This window comes from Plecotus auritus, assembly GCF_963455305.1.
Source record: "Plecotus auritus genome assembly, chromosome: 1".
In the NCBI taxonomy this organism is placed as follows: Eukaryota; Metazoa; Chordata; class Mammalia; order Chiroptera; family Vespertilionidae; genus Plecotus; species Plecotus auritus.
In genome coordinates, this window is record NC_137770.1 from 172664046 (window position 1) to 172685528 (window position 21483).

At 35.8% G+C, this 21483-nt stretch overlaps 1 protein-coding gene across 3 annotated transcripts in view; it reads left to right on the forward strand.

Moving 5' to 3' along the window:
* Positions 1-21483, forward strand: part of PPA2 (inorganic pyrophosphatase 2) — an 84221-nt gene that overhangs the window by 36326 nt on the left and 26412 nt on the right. For all 3 annotated transcript variants that reach the window (XR_013960474.1, XM_080666028.1, XM_080666029.1), the window contains one exon: positions 4963-5089. Coding sequence is in view for 2 of the 3 variants with exons in the window: in XM_080666028.1 (XP_080522154.1) it covers positions 4963-5089 (127 nt within the window). In the remaining variant the exon portion in view is untranslated. The remainder of the gene's footprint in view (positions 1-4962; positions 5090-21483) is intronic.

Here is a 21483-nt window from a genome sequence, read left to right on the forward strand (position 1 = left end):
CCTAGGACAAGAGACTACTCACCAAGACTTGATTTTTCTTAGGAAGGTTTTATTTCAGACCATCCCGTGGGGTTACTTTTGGTCTCTGAGTTTGTCAGGCCTGCCATGCGGGCCTCCCCTGAGCTTGTCAGTTTTAATGTGTGGCCCCTTTTTCGTCCATGTGTCTAACTAGTTACTGTTAACCTTGTCTTTCTTCCTGAGACAGTCTCTTCACTTTACTTTGATTGTGTCATAATCGCTTGGATAGTCTCTAATTCTGGTTCCTTTTTGGTTTCTTTTGCAAGCCCCCTTTCTTCTGCCTATTTCTTAAGGATTGGTTAGCTTGAGGGTTGTGCCCCTGTCCCAACTAGGAACTCCCTTGGCGATCCCATTCCAAGTACTCCTAGTTTTGCTCTCAAATTAGTATCTCCAGCTCAGACCGGTATAGTCAGCTGCCTGCTTCTGCCCTTGGATGTCTCCCATACATCTCAAACTCACTGTGTCCAAAACAGTTCATTCTTCCCTCCTCTCCTGTAACTCCTCAGTGTTTTCAGTCCCCCAAATTGAGGAGTCATCCTTGATCATTCTTTGCTTTCCTTCATCTGTTAGTCATGAAATACAGATTCTGTATTCCAAATAGCCTTTAAACTACTTCTTTTTATTCTCACTGCAGCTAGCTTTGTCAAGTCCCCTATTTTTTCTCACTTAATTATTCCTGCTACTGACCAGTTTCCTCTCTGAGCCTTCTTTTCCTACCATCATTTATTCCAGACGCCTCCTGCTTTGCTCTTTTTAGCACCTGGCTTCCTCTCCTGGCACTCCCCGTTTGCAGGCGACCCTCCAGCTGTACCCATCTTTCACTTCCTGTAGTGCAACTGCTCTCCCTGACAGACAGGCCTTTGCACAGGATATTCCCTCTGTAGAATAGAACCTCCTTCCTTCTTCACTTTGTTACTTCCCCCCTTTTTCTTTTTTTCACCTCCCCTGCTCATCCTTCAGATCTCAGCTAAATATCGCTTCCTCTTGGAAGCCTTCCTTTATTGCCCTCTACCCCCCAACCAAATTACTTGGTCTTTGTTATGTACTCCCTTAGTACTAACTGTGGTCTGTTGTTTGTTTAATTGCCTCCTCTATGAGGTGAGAGCTAGCTCTGTGAGGATGGGACTCAACATTGCAGTGTATAGCTCAGTGCCTGGCAGGTAGCATATGCCTGGCAGGTAGAAATACCACACTGAACTATTGAATCTTATTCTGGTTAAGATTAAATTAGTTCTCTCTGGTAATGCCTATTGGCAATTTTAGGCTTCTAGATTATTGTTTAGGAAACAGTATCCTCTGATTTTTTTTCACTTTATTTACCATAATTATTGTGTTTCTCTTGTTTTCTTCTTCTTCTTCCTCATTCTCCTTCTTCCTCATTCTCCTTTTGTATTCCTCCTCTTCTTCATCATCCTCTTAGATGTCTCTTTCTTCCTTTGCTTCTCCTTCTGTTCTTCCACTTTTTTTTCTCCTCTTCTCCACATCCTCTCTGCCCCCCTTCTTTTTCTTCTCTCTGTCTTACTCCTTTCTTGCAGGAGAGATTTCCATCCAACTTGTATTTCTGGTTTTATACACAGATAGGGACAAAGGGGCTAGAGTTCGTGTGTGTGTGTGTGTGTGTGTGTGTGTCTGTCTGTAGTTTCTGTATCTCTCCAGCAGAACTATAGCAGATAGTTAGCTTTCTTTAAAATGTAAGCTATAGTTTAGGAATATATCTTTCAGAAATTTTCTCCCCAGAGGGGTAATAAAGTGTGTCTAAAATGAATAGATTTGAAGGAAGGAAGAATGTAAGTATTTTAATGAGTACTTCCTATGTTTTAGACCAGCCGTGGGCAAACTACGGCCCGCGGGCCGGATCTGGCCCGTTCGGCTGTTCTATCCGGGCCTGCGGAGCCGAAAGAGCGGAGGGTTCTCTTGCTCTCCCCTCCGCTCCTTCACCAGCAGCAGTGTTAACATGGCAACGTCGGGAAACACAGCCGCAGCTCCTTCTTCTGAGTGGTCGGATTTATATCCGCCCATTCAGTAGAAGGAACAACCTCTCAATCTTCCAGAGGCTCCTTGTAATGCCTGTGGACGCGTCCCCCGACATCACCCTGGGAATGCGTAGACACGTTATCGTGGTGATGTAGGGAGACACGCCCCTGGAGAGCACAGTATCAGAGCATTAGCTAAAAAGGAGACCAACAACACTGTTCTCACTGAAGTTGATGTTTTAAAGACCAAAAACCTTTCAACCCAGTCTACATTGCCATCTACATCTACGTCCCAGGCATAATTTGGAAGTTGCACTAAAGAAAATGTTTAATTTACTGTTTACACATTTTGTTCTTTTCTATTTGTTTTAGTTTTAAAATATTTTATTATATTTAAGTTTAATTTGAAAGGCTTTTGTACCTTTCCTTTGTTAGGCTATTTTATTTTGCCTTTGCCATCTTCAATATAAGATATGTTATTGTGCTATGATTCCTCCATTTTTTGAAGTTTCAAGTTATAATAATTAGTGTTTACATTCTTCTTGTTAAAATGTTTGAAATGAATAAAACTATTGAAATTAAAAAAAAAAAGACGGTACCCTTTTATGTAATGATGTTTACTTTGAATTTATATTAGTTCACACAAACACTCCATTCATGCTTTTGTTCCGGCCCTCCGGTCCAGTTTAAGAACCCATTGTGGCCCTCGAGTCAAAAAGTTTGCCCACCCCTGTTTTAGACCCTATGCTACGTACTTTAGTCACTTTCATATGTCCTATTTCCTGATAAGTGAAAGTTACTAAATTAAATAACATTACACTGATGGAACATTTTATGTATTAGAAAATTCTTATTCTGAGGGCATAATCCCTGGGGCCATTCAGTTCATAGCAAGTGCAAATTATTATGTTAATTTAAATTATTATGTAGATATTAAGTGGGTGTTTAAAGATGAAGTAGAAGTATCTTATTTTCACTTAAAATTTTTAAATTTTATGTAAAAATGTGTAAATGAGCATGCGATTATTGAGATTAGTAACTGAGAGAACTCAGATGAAAATGATTTGACTTAGTAACAGTAATTTGTTATTGACAAAACAAAGGAATCACTTTAAGAAAACTTGATATAGAGGTTTTTTAATAAACCTGCAAAAGTCACTAAATATGCAGAATAAAATTAAAGGTTTCAAATATACATAAGTGGTTTTTAATAAGGAATATGTAATTAATCTTGAAAGCATACTTTTACATTTTACATAGAAAGCTTAATATATAAAGGTATTTGATACATCATTACTGAAAAACATATTGACTCGTTATTTTTTGTGGAAATGTAGTATTGATTATAAATGGTCAAGTGAATTTATATTCTGGTTTAATGTTGACATTTTGGGTGGATAATTCTATTACAGGGGACTGTCCTGCAGCATCCCTGGCCTCTTCCCACTAGGTGCTAGTAATACCTCCCCAGTTGACAGCCAGAAACATCTCCAGACATTGCCAGATGTCCTCTAGAGGGCAAAATTTCCCGTGGTTGAGAACCAGTTATCTAGTTTGTCACTTCATTAAACAATATAGCCAGCCTTTTCGTTGGTGATTACGTGATACCAGAGGCCCAATGCATGAAATTCGTGCAAGGGGCTTGGCCCTCGCAGCCCCGGCTTTGTCCGGAAGGTCGTCCGGAAGGTCATCCACTATTCGGCCGTCCAGTCCAGTCTAATTAGCATATTATACTTTTATTTTTATAGATGATAATTTTGAACATATCTCCTGGCATGAGGTGTGTAGATCCTCGTAACCTTTGAGAACAGGGATCCTTTCTGTGTATATATAAATAGTATCTGATATGGTGCTGGGTACTGAATAGAGTCTAAACATGTAAGAGTCTGGTTAATATATTTGTGTATATTCCCCCCAAAATGAGATTTAAGTTTAGTTTATGCAGTCTCACTAATCTGTTGTGTAAACTAATTACAACTTCATACAGATTTATATTAAGATTTTAGATTTATTTTGCAAATATTCTAAAAGGATTTATTTGACTTTATGGTTTAAGGTCTAGTGCAGCCTTGGGCAAACTACGGCCCGCGGGCCGGATCCGGCTGTTCTATCCAGTTCTCTTGCTCTCCCCTCCGCTCCTTTACTTTGAATTTATATTAGTTCACACAAACACTCCATCCATGCTTTTGTTCCGGCCCTCCGGTCCAGTTTAAGAACCCATTGTGGCCCTCGAGTCAAAAAGTTTGCCCACCCCTGGTCTAGTGTTTTTCTCTCAAATAATTTCAAGACACAAAAGTGACCTTCTTTTGCATACCTTGCTTTCCTAATGTAAAGCTGCATTTTGAATCATGAAGGAATTCTGAAACATATGTTCATATTTCAGCTTGCAGTGAAATTCTATGGCTGACTAAACCTTTAAAAAGAAAAGGATATAGGAAGAATGCATGCATATAAACGTGGCATAGACAATTTGACGGAACCACTGAAATAAATTGTTTTTAGCACATGAAACATTTGCTTAAACATCACGCTATTTCTTGGTTTCTCTTTAAACCTTTTAAAAACATTTCACTAAGACTTTTTTGTCTGTATCTTTAAAGTACTAGTAGTTCTTTCATTGTCATCCATTATCTTAAGGTTATAGTCTAACATGTTAAAAATTTACTTTTCAATAATAACTGAAAAATGTGCTTTGTAAAAAAGGTACTGTGAAGCAATTTAAAAGGATACTAGGATCTCTTTTTACCCCCAAGCAGCAGAAGCCAGGATTATAGTATGTAATGATACACATGGGTTTATTTTTAATAGGCATTTCATAAAAGGTTTTATGACTGTTTATACATTATTTTAAATTATTAAGCCTTTATTAAATTTCAGTTTATAGTGCTTTTCATCTTACATGGATTTTTTATGAGATATGAGTAAACTTCTCTAAAGCTTTGTAAATGCTCAGTTTCTTTTCTCTTTAAAGGTTCTTTCTCGTGGAGAGGTTATTTGTGTGAAGATCCTTGGGATTTTGGCTCTTATTGATCAGGGTGAAACAGATTGGAAATTAATTGCTATCAATGTGAATGATCCAGAAGCCTCAAAGTTTCATGGTAAGTCTATAACTTTGCAGAAACAGAAATAAATCAGAAATTCTTAGAATTTAAAAGGGACTTATGTAAAACACACTGTAGGTATTTGGGAGTTAAATTTATATGTTTTGTATTTTATTTATTCTCCATTGAATTTGAAGAGCATTCGACTGTGATTGTGTCTGAGTTGTATCATATTGCTAGGAGGAACAGGAGAGAAAAAAGGGTGTAGACAGACAAATGATACTTCACACTTAGAAAGTGCATTCCATGGGTTCCCTTCCTACTCTCTTCCTTTCCTTCCTTTTTTCTTTCTTAAATCTCTCTTTTGTTCATTGGAGTAATGGGAAAAACTAAGTGTTTATCAAGGACACAAGTAGTTTCTACACCTGGTTTTTGTTCTGTCTTGTACAAATGAAGGGAAAGATAACTGCCCTCTGACAAAATTTTGATGTCCCAGAAATTTGAGTTCCAGAAATTGCTTGCTGTAATGAAGAACTGACTTTCTTTGGAGTCAGATTTCAGTCTAAGTTATGGCTGTGCTGCTTTCTATCTGAGTGACTGGGTAGATCATTCAACCTTTCCAAATTTCACTTTGCTCATCTGTGGAGATAAATGCACCTACTTGTGAGGTTGTTAACAGAAATGATTTACTTAAAACATCTGGCTGTCACATACAAGATTTGACTATATGCCACTATTATTATTGACCATTTTTTCCCTCTATTTTTCTAGCCTTTTTGCTTTCAGTTTCATTCTCATTTAAGATCCTGGTTTTTTCTAGACTTCACCTCTTATCTCAGCTGGAAACTTTATTCTTTCTGATTTGACTAAAACTCAATACTTATATGTTAACTTTCCTTAACTTATGTGCATTTAAAACCTTTTTTTTTTGCACATGGAACAGCAAAAAGAAATTTTATGTTATTCTTGCATGTAATTGAGAAAGGAAGGGATCTGATAGGGTGATTTTATGTAACCTCAGGGTCAAAACTAAAACATGGAATTACAATTCGGCCTGTGTGGCTCAGTGGTTGAGCATTGACCTATGATCCAGAGGTTGTGGTTCAATTCCTGGTCGGGGCAAATGCCCAGATTTTGAGCTCGGTCCTCGGTAGGGGGCAACTGATCAATGAATCTCTCTCATCATTGATGTTTCTATCTCTCTCTCTCCCTTCCTCTCTCTGAAACCAATGAAAACATAAAAACATACAACAACGAAAACATGGAACTACACTTAAAATAGGAGACATGAGTCTGTAAACCAAATGTATCTTGTCTCATTATTTTACCCTGATTTGTTTATTATCATGTTTATTATACATGCATATGTAAGAAGAGTAAATAAATGTGCAGTTTAAAAATATTTTAATACATTAACTGCTCCTCAAATGAGAACTGATAATCAAATGGTGCAATGTCCTCCAAAACAAATCAGTTGTGAAGTGGCACACTGAAGTCATGAAAGGCTACTAAAGGATGCTGCTTTAAGTTGGAGATCTGAGAACCTGAATGAAACTAGTCTTTAGGTGGAATAAATTAGCCACTAGCATAGTACAGTTGGAGATGTGATTTAACATTTTTGTTTTGTTTTGTTTCGTTTTGTTTTTTGTTAATCCTCATCCAAGGATATTTTTCCATTGATTTTTAGGAAGAGTGGGAGAGAGAGGGAAAGACAGAGAGAAACATCAATGTGAGAGAAACACGTTGATTGGTTTCTCATGCCTCCTACATGAGCCCAACCAGGGCCCAGGCCGGGGAGGAGCCTGCAACCAAGGTCCTTGCCCTTGACCAGAATCAAACCCGGGACCCTTTGATCTGCAGGATGACGCTCTATCCACTGAGCCAAACTGGCTAGGGCTAACATTTTTTAATTTTTTTTTAATTTCAGAGAGGAAGGGGGAGAGAGAGAGAGAGATAGAAACATCAATGATGAGAGAGAATCATTGATTGGCTGCCTGTCCTGCATGTCCCATATCAGGAATCAAACCATGACCTTCTGTTTCATAGGTCAACACTCAACCATTGAGCCACACTGGCTGGGTGATTCAACATTTTAAGATCCCTAGCATGTGCCAAAGCATTGGTGCCTGTTCTAGTACATATTATCATTCCGTTTTTGTTAAATTAAATTTATCAGGGTAACATTGGTTAATAAGATCATACAGGTTTCAAGTGTACAGTTCTATAATACATATCTGCAAATTGCATTGTATGCCCACCACCCAAAGTCAGATCTTCTTCTGTCACCATATATTTGATGCCCTTTACCCTTTGTTGCTCAAAGGATTAAATAACTTGTCCAGGTTGTATATCTAGTAAATAGGAAAACCATGATTTGAACTCATTTCTGCTTGATTATGAAGTCCATTGTCCATCAATAGTACTATACAAAGCAACTCATACATGACTGTAGTTGTTTGTAGTATTTCTAACTAGTGGTATTGAAATCAGATTACATAGGCTAAGCACCTTACTCCTTGAGTGCCTTAAGGCCTAGAATGAAAGGTTTGAGGTCTCTTTCACTTTACTCCTTTTTGTACCCAGAGTGAGGATGACTGCATTTAGTCATCATTTAAATTCTTTTTGTGTATTCTTGTACAAAAAGACAAGCAGAAACACTGAAGCTTATTTAGTTTGAGATGAAAACGAATAAGTAAAACAAATTATTCATTTTGAAAGGAAAAGACTCTTTTTTATTCTAATAAAAGGCAACACATGTATTATCTTAATCATGAAAAATACAATTCTTCATACGTTTTTAAAATCCTAAAATTAAAAGACAAGAATTATTGGCATATTTTGCTCTAATATAGTATGCTGACATTGTGTCTGGTGTTTATTTCCAGAATGAGTAAGGTATGGGAAGAGAGGGAAATAATTTACTTCAAGGATATTTGCATATTGTTTGCACTGGGTAGTATTTTAAGTACTCGCATGTATCTAGATTTTGTAAAATAAATTGTGTATGTAAGTGGTTTCTTTTTACTTCTCATTTCTTTTATCTTCACTTCAATATAATACATTCCTCATATCTTTATTGCATTTTCTTTTGTCTTTTACTTAAGTGACCCAAGGAAGAAATAGATGTAGGCACAAATTGAAAGGCTGAAGAAATTGCAGTACAATTTAAAAAAAAAATCATAAGTCTGGAATTCTAAGTGATCCTATGTAGCAGCTTTTAGTTTTAATTTATATTTATCATATCTTTCAAACATCATACAGCTGTTCTCTCAACTATTTCAGACAACAGAATTTTTGTTGTCCTGCTGCTTAACGAAGGAAGTGTTAGTGGACAAAAATTATCCTAATCTTATTTTTCTTTCTTCACTCCTTAGCCTGCTGTGTTGTCTGTGTTTTCATTAGCACCTGCCAAAGGGGAATTAGAGAGGATGAGAGCTGAGTGATGCTCAGTAATTAGATGGCTTGAAAGCTTCCTAAATACGTGAAGGAATTTTTTAAAGTTTAAGGAAAAAGCCAGTTATGATTTGATTACAATGTTTAATAACATTTTTGTATCATAATAATTAATTCACCTTCCAAAGGTACCTATCTTATAATTCATGGGAAGCTTATGTATTATAAGCACATGGCTTATTTTATATGATGTTACAGGTTTATAATAGAACCTTGATCAGGGTGAGAAGCCTCAGAAACAAATAAAGGAACCAATTTTATGATTATACCTCTTACAACAACTTATGACCCTATATAATAAAGACTAATATGCTAATTAGACCGGACAGCGGGACGACCTTCCAGACGACCTTCCAGAACGACCAGTGGGGGTCGCGAGGTAGCCAGGACTGTGATGGGCCAAGGTAGCAGGGGCTGCAAGGGCTGAGTCCCTTGCACAAATTTCATGCATCGGGCCTCTAGTTTTATTATAAAAGAAAATATGTATATTTGGGTTCGTTGACTAAATATATATTAGCTAATAGGTAGTAAATTTTGGTGCCATTCTCTACTATATATCTTTGAAAATTAATCAACTATATTTATTATTAAGTCAAGCAACTTTGAAAATTTTTTCTTATGTGTCCTGCCCACATTTACTTTCTAAAATCACAAACACAGGATTTTGGATGGCATTTTTTAATCATAAAAATAATCGTAATACTTGTAAATAAAAACTCAGAAGAATAAAAAAGGTATATAAAATGAAAACTAAAGTTCTCCTTTCACTTCCCACCCTCAGTCTTACTGCTCATAACATGTTCACCCTGTGGTTTCAGTTCTCTTGAGTGTTTGCTTCCTTTCTGTAAGCCATGTACTTACACTTCCATTTCTTAATTCATGTCTTTTCCCTCTTGACTCAAGTTGCTGCTTTGGACGATTAGGAAATTAACTTTTTATACATTTCTCAATTTTGTTACCATATTTCTTCTTCTGTTATCTTAATTCTAAATATTACACTTTGAGCTACATTTGTTGCTTCATTAATTTTAAACAATAACTGGAAGCTGCCCAGGATGGAACTAGGACATTGAGGTTTCTGTACTTCTCTGCCCCTTACCACCTAGCTTCACTCAGCCACACTATTAGTTCTACAGCGTCAAAATGAGTAATGTTTGAAGTTCTGTTCTTTACCTATAACTGTTTTTTTGTTTGTTTGTTTTTATGTTTGACTCTTGAATCTGAAACTTGGAAAGCACTGAATTGCACTTACAGGATTTATGTGAATATTACTCATGTAGTTTAGCATACCATTTATTGAATGAGCAGTGTTGGATAAGCTGTTCTGTTGATCCTTCAGCATAGCTATTATTGTGGGGTTTTTTTATTGCCCTCCTGGCTTATTAGCTGTACTCTTTCTTAGATTCTTTTATGTCCTCCTTTTTTGTTTTTCTTTTTCATTGTTGGCTGGTACATTTTCCAAAAAATTTTCCAGAAAATGCATTGGAGATTATCTTATTTGGTACATATTAGAATGTCGTGTGTGTGTGTGTGTGGTCACCTTCTACTTAAATAACTTTAAAATATCTAATACAGTAACTTTAAATTACTGTGCAGGAATTGAAATTTCTATTGCAGAGGAGTGAGTGATTTTATAACAGTTTAAACATTTGTCATCTGTACTTGATATTTTTATTAGGTCAACAGGAGGAATTATTAAAAACATGTAGGAAAGTGTAGCTATCTGGAAATTTTTTTTTAAAAGTCTGTAGTTTTCTGATGATGTATGTAATATAGGAATTTATAAAGAATTTCAAGAATTATTTTCTATATATTTTTGTTGTTTAGACATTTAAAAATTTCTTCTTACTCATTTCCAGTACCTTGAGAAATAGCTGTTTTGTTTTTTGACATGGTCAGTACCTATTTTTTTTAAACAAAGAAATCTATTTTAATTTATGGTCAGTATGTCTTCCGTGTGTATACTATATCAATTTAGACACATTTAAAGTATGATTTTGCTAGGAACTTTTAGGGTTGTTTTATTTGTTATGAAATAACTTCTTTGTTCCCAGGGAACATATGTGCAAACTTTGGGAAACTGTAATATCCTGTAATCATAGTTCCAGTTTTTAACTTTGACATGACTGAACAAATATTAGTAACTGCATCAGAGAGCGCGTTTCAGTTAGAAAGAAACTGGTTGATGGCTGTATTTTTTTAATTTCTACATTATTATTTAAACCTTGAAGTTTTACCTTTTAAAACTGGAGTAGTCACTGAAAATCTAAAAAAAGTCCAAATAACATTTGAAAACAAATTCCTATACTCCCTGATAGAAAATTGGTCACTTTTCCTGCCTCATTAACACTGGAAAGCACTAAGACATTTAATGCACTGTAATTAGGTTCTAGGCTTTCATGTTTTCAATAGTGCCATAATGGCCTGAAAGGGCTAGTAAGACTCCCAGGGCACCCAAATTGTTACTAGAGAATGCTTTGGCCATTAGGAATAATAGCACTTGGTTATGAAATAAACAAGTTCAGAGCTTTTTAAGAAGATCAAAATGCCAGGGGATGTGTAATTTCTCTCTCAGTTAAATTAACCACCTTCTATAATGTAGAGCTCCATATATTCACCAGACAGATGTCTGAGCCGCTTTAGAACTACCAGTGATGCCTGACAGGGGAGTAGTGTCATAAGAAGGTTTGGGCTTAGAAGTTACTTCAACTTGCAGAGCAATAAAGATTTCTTTTGTTTGGTGTCTTTAAATAAATAAAAACTGTTGTCTGTTGTCCTGTAATAACTTGCTTTTGTAGTTTAAAAAATGAAAAAATAAAAAACAAATTGAGATCAGAACAGTTATATTGATACAGATATATTCTGGGATGAATAAATTACATTAATAATAGGGAAATTATTTTTAAGCAAGGTACTTGGGACTTTTTCAAAGGCCAGCAATGCACTTGTTCTAAAATTATCAGAATGTATATGTATTTTACTGGTATATACAGTAGTTTATCTTATCTAAGGGGGATACGTTCCAAGACATCCAGTGGATGCCTGACACCATGGATAGTATTGAACTCTATGTACACTATTTTTTCCTCTACAAATGTATTCATGATAAACTTTAATTTATAACTTAGGCTCAGTAACAATAGTAATATTATTAAGATTAACAATAATAATATTAGAATAGAACAACTATAACAATCTATATATATGTATATATATACACACACACACATAAAAGCCTAAGCAACCATTACAACTGAACGGACCGGTCGACCAGTTGCTATGATGTGCACTGACCAGTAGGGGGCAGACACTCAATGCAGGAGCTGCCCCCTGGTGGTCAGTGCACTCCCACAGCCAACCTCACCCGTCCCTCCCCCCGGCTGGCAAATCTCCCGTGGTTCCTCCCCCCAGCCCTACGGCCCTGTCCGGCAGCCAGCAAGCCCCAGCCAGGCCATGGGATCTCACCTGTGCACGTATTTCGTGCACTGGGCCTCTAGTATATTATAATAAAAGTTACGTGAATATGGTCACTTGTTTCAGAGGATCCTTGCTGAAGTCTTCATATAGGCTCAGTGCTTTCTAGAATAGCATGTAGCCATCAGTTGGAGCACGTTTTCTCTTTTCTTTGTTAATCTTCACCTGAGGATATTTTTTCCATTGATATTTAAAAAGAGTGTAAGAAGGGAAGGAGGGGGAAAGAGAGAAAGGGAGAGAAACATTGATGTGAAAGAGACACATCAATTGGTTGGCTCCCGAACCTGCCCCAGTGGGTCAGGGATTGAATATGTAACCCGGGTATGTGCCCTTGACAGGGAATCAAACCAGTGACCCTTTGGTGTGTGGGCCAACACTAACCATTGGGATACACCTTTTCTATCTTAACCAAGCACTTATCACACACTGTGGTTATAACTTTTGATGTTTGAAGTACAATGGCAAAAGTAGCATGAATTTCTTTTTCACAGTTTTACAGATAGAAGATCATTCTTACTATAGATGTTTCAACCTCAGCATACTTTTTTTTCTTTTTTATGAAGTTGAGAATTTTTACTTAACGGAAACACTTTACGGCTTTTCTTTGGTTGCCAACAACACTACTCTTTTTTTTTTTCTTTATTGATTAAGGTATTACATATGAGTCCATACCCTCCCACTGCCCCCCGCACTCATGCCCTCACCCCCCTGGTGTCTGTGTCCATTGGTTAGGCTTATGTGCATGTATACAGGTCCTTTGGTTGATCTCTTCCCCTTACCCTCACCCTCCCCTACCTTCCCTCTGAGGTTTGACGGTCTGATCAATGCTTCTCTGTCTCTGGATCTGCTTTTTGTTTATCAGTTTATGCAACACTACTCTTTCACTTTGGGGCCATTAAGTAAAATAAGGGTTACTCAAGTACTGTGATACCACAAAAATCGATCTGATAACTGAGATGGCTACTACCTGACTAACAGGCGGGGAACATATACAGAGCAGATAGGCCGGACAACGGTGTGATTCATGTCCTGGGTGGGATAGTGGGAGAGGGCCCGAGATTTCATCATGCTACTAAGAATAGTGCGCAATTTAAAACATGAATTGGCCAGGCAGCGTGGCTCAAAGGTTGAGTATTGACCTATGAACCAGGAGTTCACAGTTTGATTCCCTGTCAGGGCACATGCCCAGATTGTGGGCTGGATCCCAAGTGTGGGGCGTGCAGGAGGCAGCTCATCAGTGATTCTCTCTCATTGATGCTTCTATATCTCCTCCCTTCCTCTCTGAAATCAATAAAAATGTATTTAAAAAATAAAACGTGACTTGCTTATTTCTGGGATTTTCCATTTAATATTTTTGGAATATGATTGATTGTGGGTAACAGAAACCCCAGAAAATGAAACCATGTACAGGGGTGTATATTGTCTTTCAAGGCAGGAATATACATGCGGAAACTGAATCTCTTTGGCTTAAATTTTCATTTGCTAAGTTAAAATTTTTAGTGTCTATGCAATTACTATTTTAAAAAAATAACCAAATTATGTGGAGTTTAATTTCCTTACTTTTTAGAACACAATTTAATACTGTTATAAAAAATAAGTATTAGTATAGTAATCTCAAGGGAAGATATTTATGTTAACCTTTGTAACCAGAAAGAATGGAGCTAAGTTTGCTTTCCTGTGTGTGTACTCTGACACAGAAAGGGCTGGCATGTCATCATTGTCATGTTAAAAGCTCTGACGTTTCTGGAAGAATTACTGTGTGCCAAGGAACTCTGCCAAATGTTTCCTTTGGAACAGCTGTTTAATGTGTACACAAGCTCAAGCCAGAGGTGCTAGTGTTCCCTTTTTCTTTCAGATTAAGAAACTGATGCACTGGGGGTTTGGTTAATAACTTGTGGAAAATCATGCAGAGAGCCCTTAGAATCCAGTTGGGGTCTCCAGCTATATTTATGGCCTGGGTCAGTGTTGCTTTCTGGGAGTGCTGGCCATTTGCTCTGAAATAATTTAGGCATCAGTGGGATAATTATGATGAAAGGCTCCTGTAAAACGATGGTTCTTTTGATCATCATTCCTTTCATTTCATTAATAGTTATACCTTAATAGGCATGAGTGTGTAGGGGTGGGGTGTGGAAGGAGGCAGTTGAGAAGGAGGGACAAATTGGGTAAAATGAACTATAATTAAGAATAGAATTAGATTTCTGGGGATCTTTTGTCTCTGTTTTAAACCTTGACCTCTTTCAGTGTTTTTTAGGCTTCAGTCATATTTCTATGATGTGGTAAAGAGTAGGGGAGATCTAAAATCCTCTCGTGTGTTTGTTAGTTATCTGACCTTGGAAAAGTCATATGACCTCCCAAAGCTTTAGTTTCTCTAAAGTTGATCCTCTAATGAGTAAACGTTCTCAAGGGTTTTTCCCATCTCTGAATTTTGGTTGTTTTAGGAAATATTTTTAATCCATTATTTTTAGTCTGTTGTCTTCTAAAGTAGAAAGACCTACATTATTTTCAAAGTTAGTGATGAAGGAAAAAGTTTAAATTAAAGGATCCCGAGATAGATTTCTTGGGGACTTTGGCACATTTTTAAGTTCTTTAGCATTGCTGTAGCTGGAACTTCAGAGGCGGTCTTTCCCACCCAAAGCCTGAGCTGTTGCCACTGTGTTATATGTTTCATATTAAAATTAGATTAGAAGAATATTTGAATTTCTGTTATGCACAAGACATCTGGATGGTTTCCATTTTATTGTCCCTGTCTCATTTCTCATGAAATGATAATGAACATGCATATTTTTGGAAAATATTTACCAAGTCTTTTCTGAGAAGTTTTTCTGATAAAATACAAATAGGCCTCCATGTCGACTTACCTTAGTAGGTAATACTTTTTTTTTTAAGTGTGTTAATTTCCATTATTTTTTTATGACGTTAGTAAATATTGTTAGTACAGATGATGATAAGAGTATAATTTAGGGAAAGGAGAATGGAGAAGGAAAGGACAACTAAAACGAAGGAGACTGTTCATTAGTCTTAAACACAGGTATGCAGACCAGGGTGGAAACAGGAAAACCCTTTAGAGATCCTGAGTAAGTACAAACTATTAAAACACGTCCCTGAGCTGGAACCTCTAATTGTGACAGAGAAAATACAGTGTGTTCTGGAAAGGAACTGCTGTTCCCTTGTGAATGTTTATAAAATGTCATTAAAAACACATGTTCTTGCTTTCCACAGATTTTGTGTAGAGACCAGTGTGCCCATGCGTAGTTCTGTGAGAGCAGCATCTATAGTATTAGAACAAGAGTATTTACATCACTTCTGTGGTAAAATCCATAGAATTGGAAACTCCTTATTTATTTATTTATTGTTAATTTATTTCCCTCTTTGGACAAAATTTTAAGCATGAAGCCATTTCCTAGTATCTTTTTTTTTTTTAATTAAAAAATAATATGGGCAAAGAGATATGGCACTACATTAATGTTACTGGTTTTTATCTAAACATAAAAATAAAAAAGTTAGCTGATTATATGCTTTCCTCACTTTATCTCATGGTACATTGGAAATTATCCAGATAAAAATGGCATTTTAAATTTTTCCTTCAGATCTTTTTCATGGAAATACAGGTGGTTCTCAAGTTGGGAATGTGTATAGTTTCATAAAACTCTGAAGTTGAGAACCATTCCACGAATCTGTCTTTTTTTTTTTTTTGCTTGTTGGAGATTTAACCTTAGATCTAGGATAACTGGTAACAGTTTTGATATACATTCAGTTAGGAGATGTAATCACCTAAACAAATGATGATGTCCCCCACACACACACACATACACACCTGCCTTAGATTTAAAGCTACTATATTGAGTTTATTCTGCACAGAAGAATAAAGGTATATTAAAAAAAAACTATTCTAAAATTCTCTTGTGTTTGTTATCTGACTTTGGAAAAGTCATATGACCTCTGGAAGCTGAGGTTTCTCCTCTAAAGTTGCCTCAGATTTAAAGCTACTGTATTGAGTTTATTCCCTTTAAGACCTTGAGTAAATTACTTAATCTGGTAGATCCCTAATTTCCTAATTTACATAAAGGAAATAAATAATACCTAATTTACAGGTTTTAAAGTTTCAATGACATACTAGTACTGAACATGAAAAAACTTTCCTGCCAATCTGATAGGTGAAAGATGGTATCTTGTTTTAATTTTGTCCTTTTCTGTTTAATGCTGGGATGGAGCATCTTTTTCATTTATTTATTGGCTATGTGTATCTTCCTTTCTCTAAATTACCTAGACATATGGTTCCCATTTTTCTATTGAGTTGACATATTCTTTTGATATATGAGTATTACTTGGATATTTGTTACTTAGATGGAAATATTTTCTCATCTGCAGAAAAACTATTGCCTTCTGGTTTACAGATATTTTTAATTTTTATGTATTCCATTTTATCACTTTTATACATGGCTTTAGCATTTTAATTTATTTTAGCATTTATTATGATATTTAACAGAGTTATTAAAACATTCTTTCTTCATAGCCAAAGACTATTTTAGTCCTTTTGATTCTTATTTAAGGATTTCTTCCCCCATATACAGAAAGGTATTTTTCTTTTTCTCTTTTTTATGTTTTCTTTTTTTGTGTATAATTGGGTCTTTAATTCATATGAAATTTATTTTATTTTTTTCATATATACAATATTCCCATTACTACTTAACAGAAAAATCTATTCTCTTTCCAATGTTTTGAAATGCCTCCTTTGTCATATATTGCATTCTTCTTCATGCAAATAGTCTGTTTCTGGATTCTGTTTGTCATCAATGATCTACTCCTGTGCCATTGCCAAGTTATTTTAATTACTATAACCACATAATAAAACATACACAAGACAAATTCCCCTTTTGTTTTACTTTTTCAAAATAGGGGTTTTTTTTTACATATAGCTTTATTCTTTGCAGATTTTTTAATCCAGTTGTCAAGGATTTCTGCTATCTTTAAAATATTAAATATTCCTATCAATGAATACTAGTATGATATATATATTTCTACATCTATCCATGCTTTCCTATTTATCTCCTAGTAAAGCGATATTGATTTAGTAATGGTCTTGTTACATGTTATGTTAGGTTTGTGTCTAGGTATTTAATATGAATTGCTCCATTACAAAAGCTTTGTACAGTTTCTGGCATATTATAGGTGCTGAATATGTATTTTTAAATTGATGAATAAATGAATATGCATATGTATTACTCTTTTATTTACTTATTTTATATTTATTGATTTCAGAGAGGAAGGGAGAGAGATAGAAACATCAATGATGAGAGAGAATCATTGATCAGTTGCCTCCTGCATGCCCCCTACTGGGGGCCAAGCACACAACCCCAGGCATGTGCCCTGACCTGGATTGAACTGTGACCTTCTGGTTCATAGGTTGATGCTCAACCACTGAGCCACACCGGCCAGGCTATATGTATTATCGATAAGCACAAAATGAATATTTTGAGCAAAGTCTGAAAGTATCTTCAAAATAGGTGCATTTTCTCTTATTTTAAAGGGAGAAAATGTGTATATTAAAAATTTTGGCATTTTAACAATCACAGTTGTATTTCAACAGAGTCAGTTGTACATTGCCAAAGACATGTAGTCTTTGGTTTATGACCTCTTCCTCTTGCATAATGCTTTAGATTCATGTATAAGGTTGTGTCTAATTCGTGTACTAGTTTGTTTCATTTTATTGCTGAATAGAGTTTCATTGTGTAGACATGCCATAGTATATTAATCCACCTGTTGATGGAAATTTGGGTTTTCAATTTTGGGCTAATATGAATAGAACAGCTATGAACATTCAAATACAAGTCTTTGTGTGAACATATGTTTTCATTTCTCTTGGGGAAATACCTAGTAAATGGGTTACTGGGTGAGATGGTAATTATATGCTTGACATCATAAGAAACTGTCAAACTATTAAGTGGCTGTACCGTACATTTCATTACGTCCTAAAGTTTCGTAATTTCCATCTCATGTCATTTCTCTTCTACTTGAAGACTTCAGCATTTTTTGTAGTACGGTACTACTGGTGATGAATTTACTCTATTTTGATTGATCTGAAATTGTATTTTCTTGCCTTTGTTTTGAAAGTGTAGTTTTACCAGATATCGAATTGTGAATTATGGAGATTTTTGTGAAGATGTTCCATATTCTTTTGGCCTCCATTGCTTCTGATGAGAAGTCAAATGTCAGCTTATTGTTACCCAGTATATAATACATTGTTATTCTCAGACTATTTTTAAAGATTTTCTCCTTATCTTTGGATTTCAGCTATTGTGTGTTTGTGTGTGTGTCTCTGTGTGTGCGTGCGCGTGTGTGTGTGTGTGTGTGATATGCTAAAGTGTTCTTTCCTTTATATTTATCCTGCTTAGGAAATAATGAACTTTGTGGATCTGTAAGTTCATGTGATTTCTGTCTTTCAATTTATTTATGTGATGTATCACGTTTATTGACTTGCATCCCTGGAATAAATCCCACTTGAACATGGCATATCATGTTTTTAATATGTTGTGGATGCAATTTACTAATACTTTGTTGAGGATTTTAGCATCTATGTTCATCAAGGATATTGGCCTGTAATTCTCTTTCTTTGTTGTGTCTTTATCTGGTTTTGGAATTAGGATAATGCTGGCCTCATAAAAATAGGTGGAAGTGTTCCTTCCTCTTGGATTTGTTGGAATAGTTTGAGTATAGGTGTTAGTTCTTCTTTGAATGTTTGGTAAAACCCCCCATGTGAAGCCATCCAGGGCTTTTGTTTGCTGGGAGTTTTTTCTATTACTGCTTCTATTTCCTCAGTTGTTATTGGCCTATTCAGGTTTTCTGATTCTTCCTGACTCAGTTTGGGGAGATTGTATTTTTTTTCTAGGAATTTGTCCATTTCACCCACATTGTCCAGCTTGTTGGCATGAATAGTTGTTCATAGTATTTGTGGTGTCAGTTATTTCTTCTTGGCTTTCATTTCTGATTTTATTTGGGTCTTTTCTCTTTGTTTCTTGATGAGTCTGGCTAATGCTTCATCAATCTTGTTTATCTTTTCAAAGAACTAGCTCTTGGTTTCATTGATCTTTTGTATTGTTTTTTTAGTCTCTGTTGTTTAATTCTGCTCTAATCTTTATTATTTCCTTCCTTCAACTTACTCTGGGCTTTTCTTGTTGTTCTGTTGATTTAATTTTGAGAGATAAAGCTTACCTCTGAGTATAACTTTGGCTGCATCCCATGGACAAGCTTTTAGGGGATTAGAGGGCTGGTAATTAATATTTGTTAAGATTAACCCTGCCATATCTGGTTTGGCTCAGTGGATAGAGAGAGCATCGGCCTGCGGACTGAGGGGTCCTGGGTTTGATTCCAGTGTGGGGGCACACATCCAGGTTGCGGGCTCCATCCCCAGTGGGGAGTGTGCAGGAGGCAGCCAATCAGTGATTCTCTCTCATCATTGATGTTTCTATCTCTCTCTCCCTCTCTCTTCCTCTCTGAAATCAATAGAAAAAAAAATTTTTTTTAAAAAAATTAACCCTTATTTTTAATTAGGTGATTTTCATATATTACCTTATTTAATTCTCACAACAACCTTCAGTCCCTCATTTTATATTTGAAGAATCGGACAAGTAATTTATTCTTCCAAGATGACTCAGTATATGAGTGCCAGAACTGGAATCTGAATTTAGTGCTGTCTAATCCAAACAGGATGTTTTTCCTAGTGTACCTTGTTTCTTCTTTTAAAGGTTCTGAGCGTTCTTATTGTCATCATTTCCTGAATATTCTTAGGACCAGAAGTTACTTATTAAGCAAGAGTGTGTTTTTCCTTTTTTGTTTGCTTAAAAATTTTTAAATTATATGTATAGTTGGGTGGAGGGGGCTGGGTGTGTTTCTTTTTTGATGGGTAAGAGAATTACTTAAAATGTTTATTGTTGATCTTTAGATTTACTGTACTATGATAACCTAATATGTTGTCATAATTTTCTCATACGTCTAATTTTTTAGTGTTTTCTTTGTTTTTAATATATAATCATTTTTAAAGTTCATTGGTACTTTAATATATCTCTAGATACAAAAGTTCTCATGTTTTAGATTCTCTCTCTCTTTCTCTTTTTCTCTCTTCCTCTTTTTCCCCCTCTCTACCCCCTTCCTCTCTAAAATTAATAAAAATAGTGAAATTAAAATGGAGAGCTCAGACTTGGTAAAACCAAATTAAACTTTAAAATTTGTTGTTTTATTTCATCATTATTTCTGTTTTGCTTTTTCAGTAAAGAAATGTACAAAATTTCCAATGGATTTATTTAGAACTATGATTATTTTTATAAATCTTATACCTTTAATTTTACTATAAATATTCTCTTAAGGTGATTCCATGTAATTTTTGTTAATTAAACTTTCAAATTTGAAAATAGACCTGTAATAAGGTAAATGATGGCTGCACACTATTTGATAGAAGTTACGATACCTTTTATGAAGCTTTTTAAAGAAAAGCTAGGGTGATACATACCTGAATGACTTTCTTTTCCCCCCTGTTTCTTAGATTGCCTGTTCTTATTTTTAACTTAGGTTGGGAGCCCATTTTTCCTCACTGAGCATTTGATCCTCTCTTTCCAGATGGTTGTCTAAATTCTTAGTGTTACTGATTTTGTTATGATTTAAGAGTATTTTTAATCTCTTCTGGTGGATTCCTGACTAATTTGTCTAGTTTTATATCAGGCCATTTCTCCAAGATCATTCTAGTCTTTCATCAGACTTGTCCTCGCGTAGTGGCATTCATTTTTAAGAAGTTCAATATACTTATAGTTTATTTTTTCTTATAGTTTTTCTTCTGGAGCATGTATGAGAAAAATCCCACATTTTTGTGGAATAGAAGCTTCCCTTCCCCATCAGGTGACTATTTTTACCGAATTTTATAGACTAGTCCCTTTTAGCTCTTTGATACTTTTAAGTTTTATGTAAGTTGGATCCTAACTGGTTTTTGTTGGTCTTACTCCCCCCACCTCCCCTACCCCCACTGTTAAGTCCCCTTAGTTGTGCTTTCTATAGATAATCCCAAATTGACTATTTGTCACCACCGCCATACAACTACGTTTAGCCTCTTACTGGATTTCCTGCTTCCCCTTCTCTGCACAGCCTTTTCCCTACGCCGCAGACAGTGAGATCTTCCTCAAACTTGTGCTCTTCTGCCCAGAACCTCTACTGGTTTCCCATCTCAAAGGAAACAGGAGAGTCCTTGGTGTGGCCCTCAGAGTCCTCTGTGACTGGCCTGTGACCTGCTGTCTAGCCTCATCTCCTAGCATCCTTTCTTCGCTGCTGTACACACAAGGCTTTCTTACACTCTTCCGCACCCCTACCTCAGAAGATTGGCACTTACCATCTTCTGCCCAAGACGACCCTTTAGATATTTGAATGAGTTGCTTCCACATTTCATTCAGGAATTTGCTAAAATACATTTTATCAGAAGCTATCTCTGACTCCTCATGTTTAAAATCTTCTTCCCACCTCACTTGCAAAGCAATCTACATGCA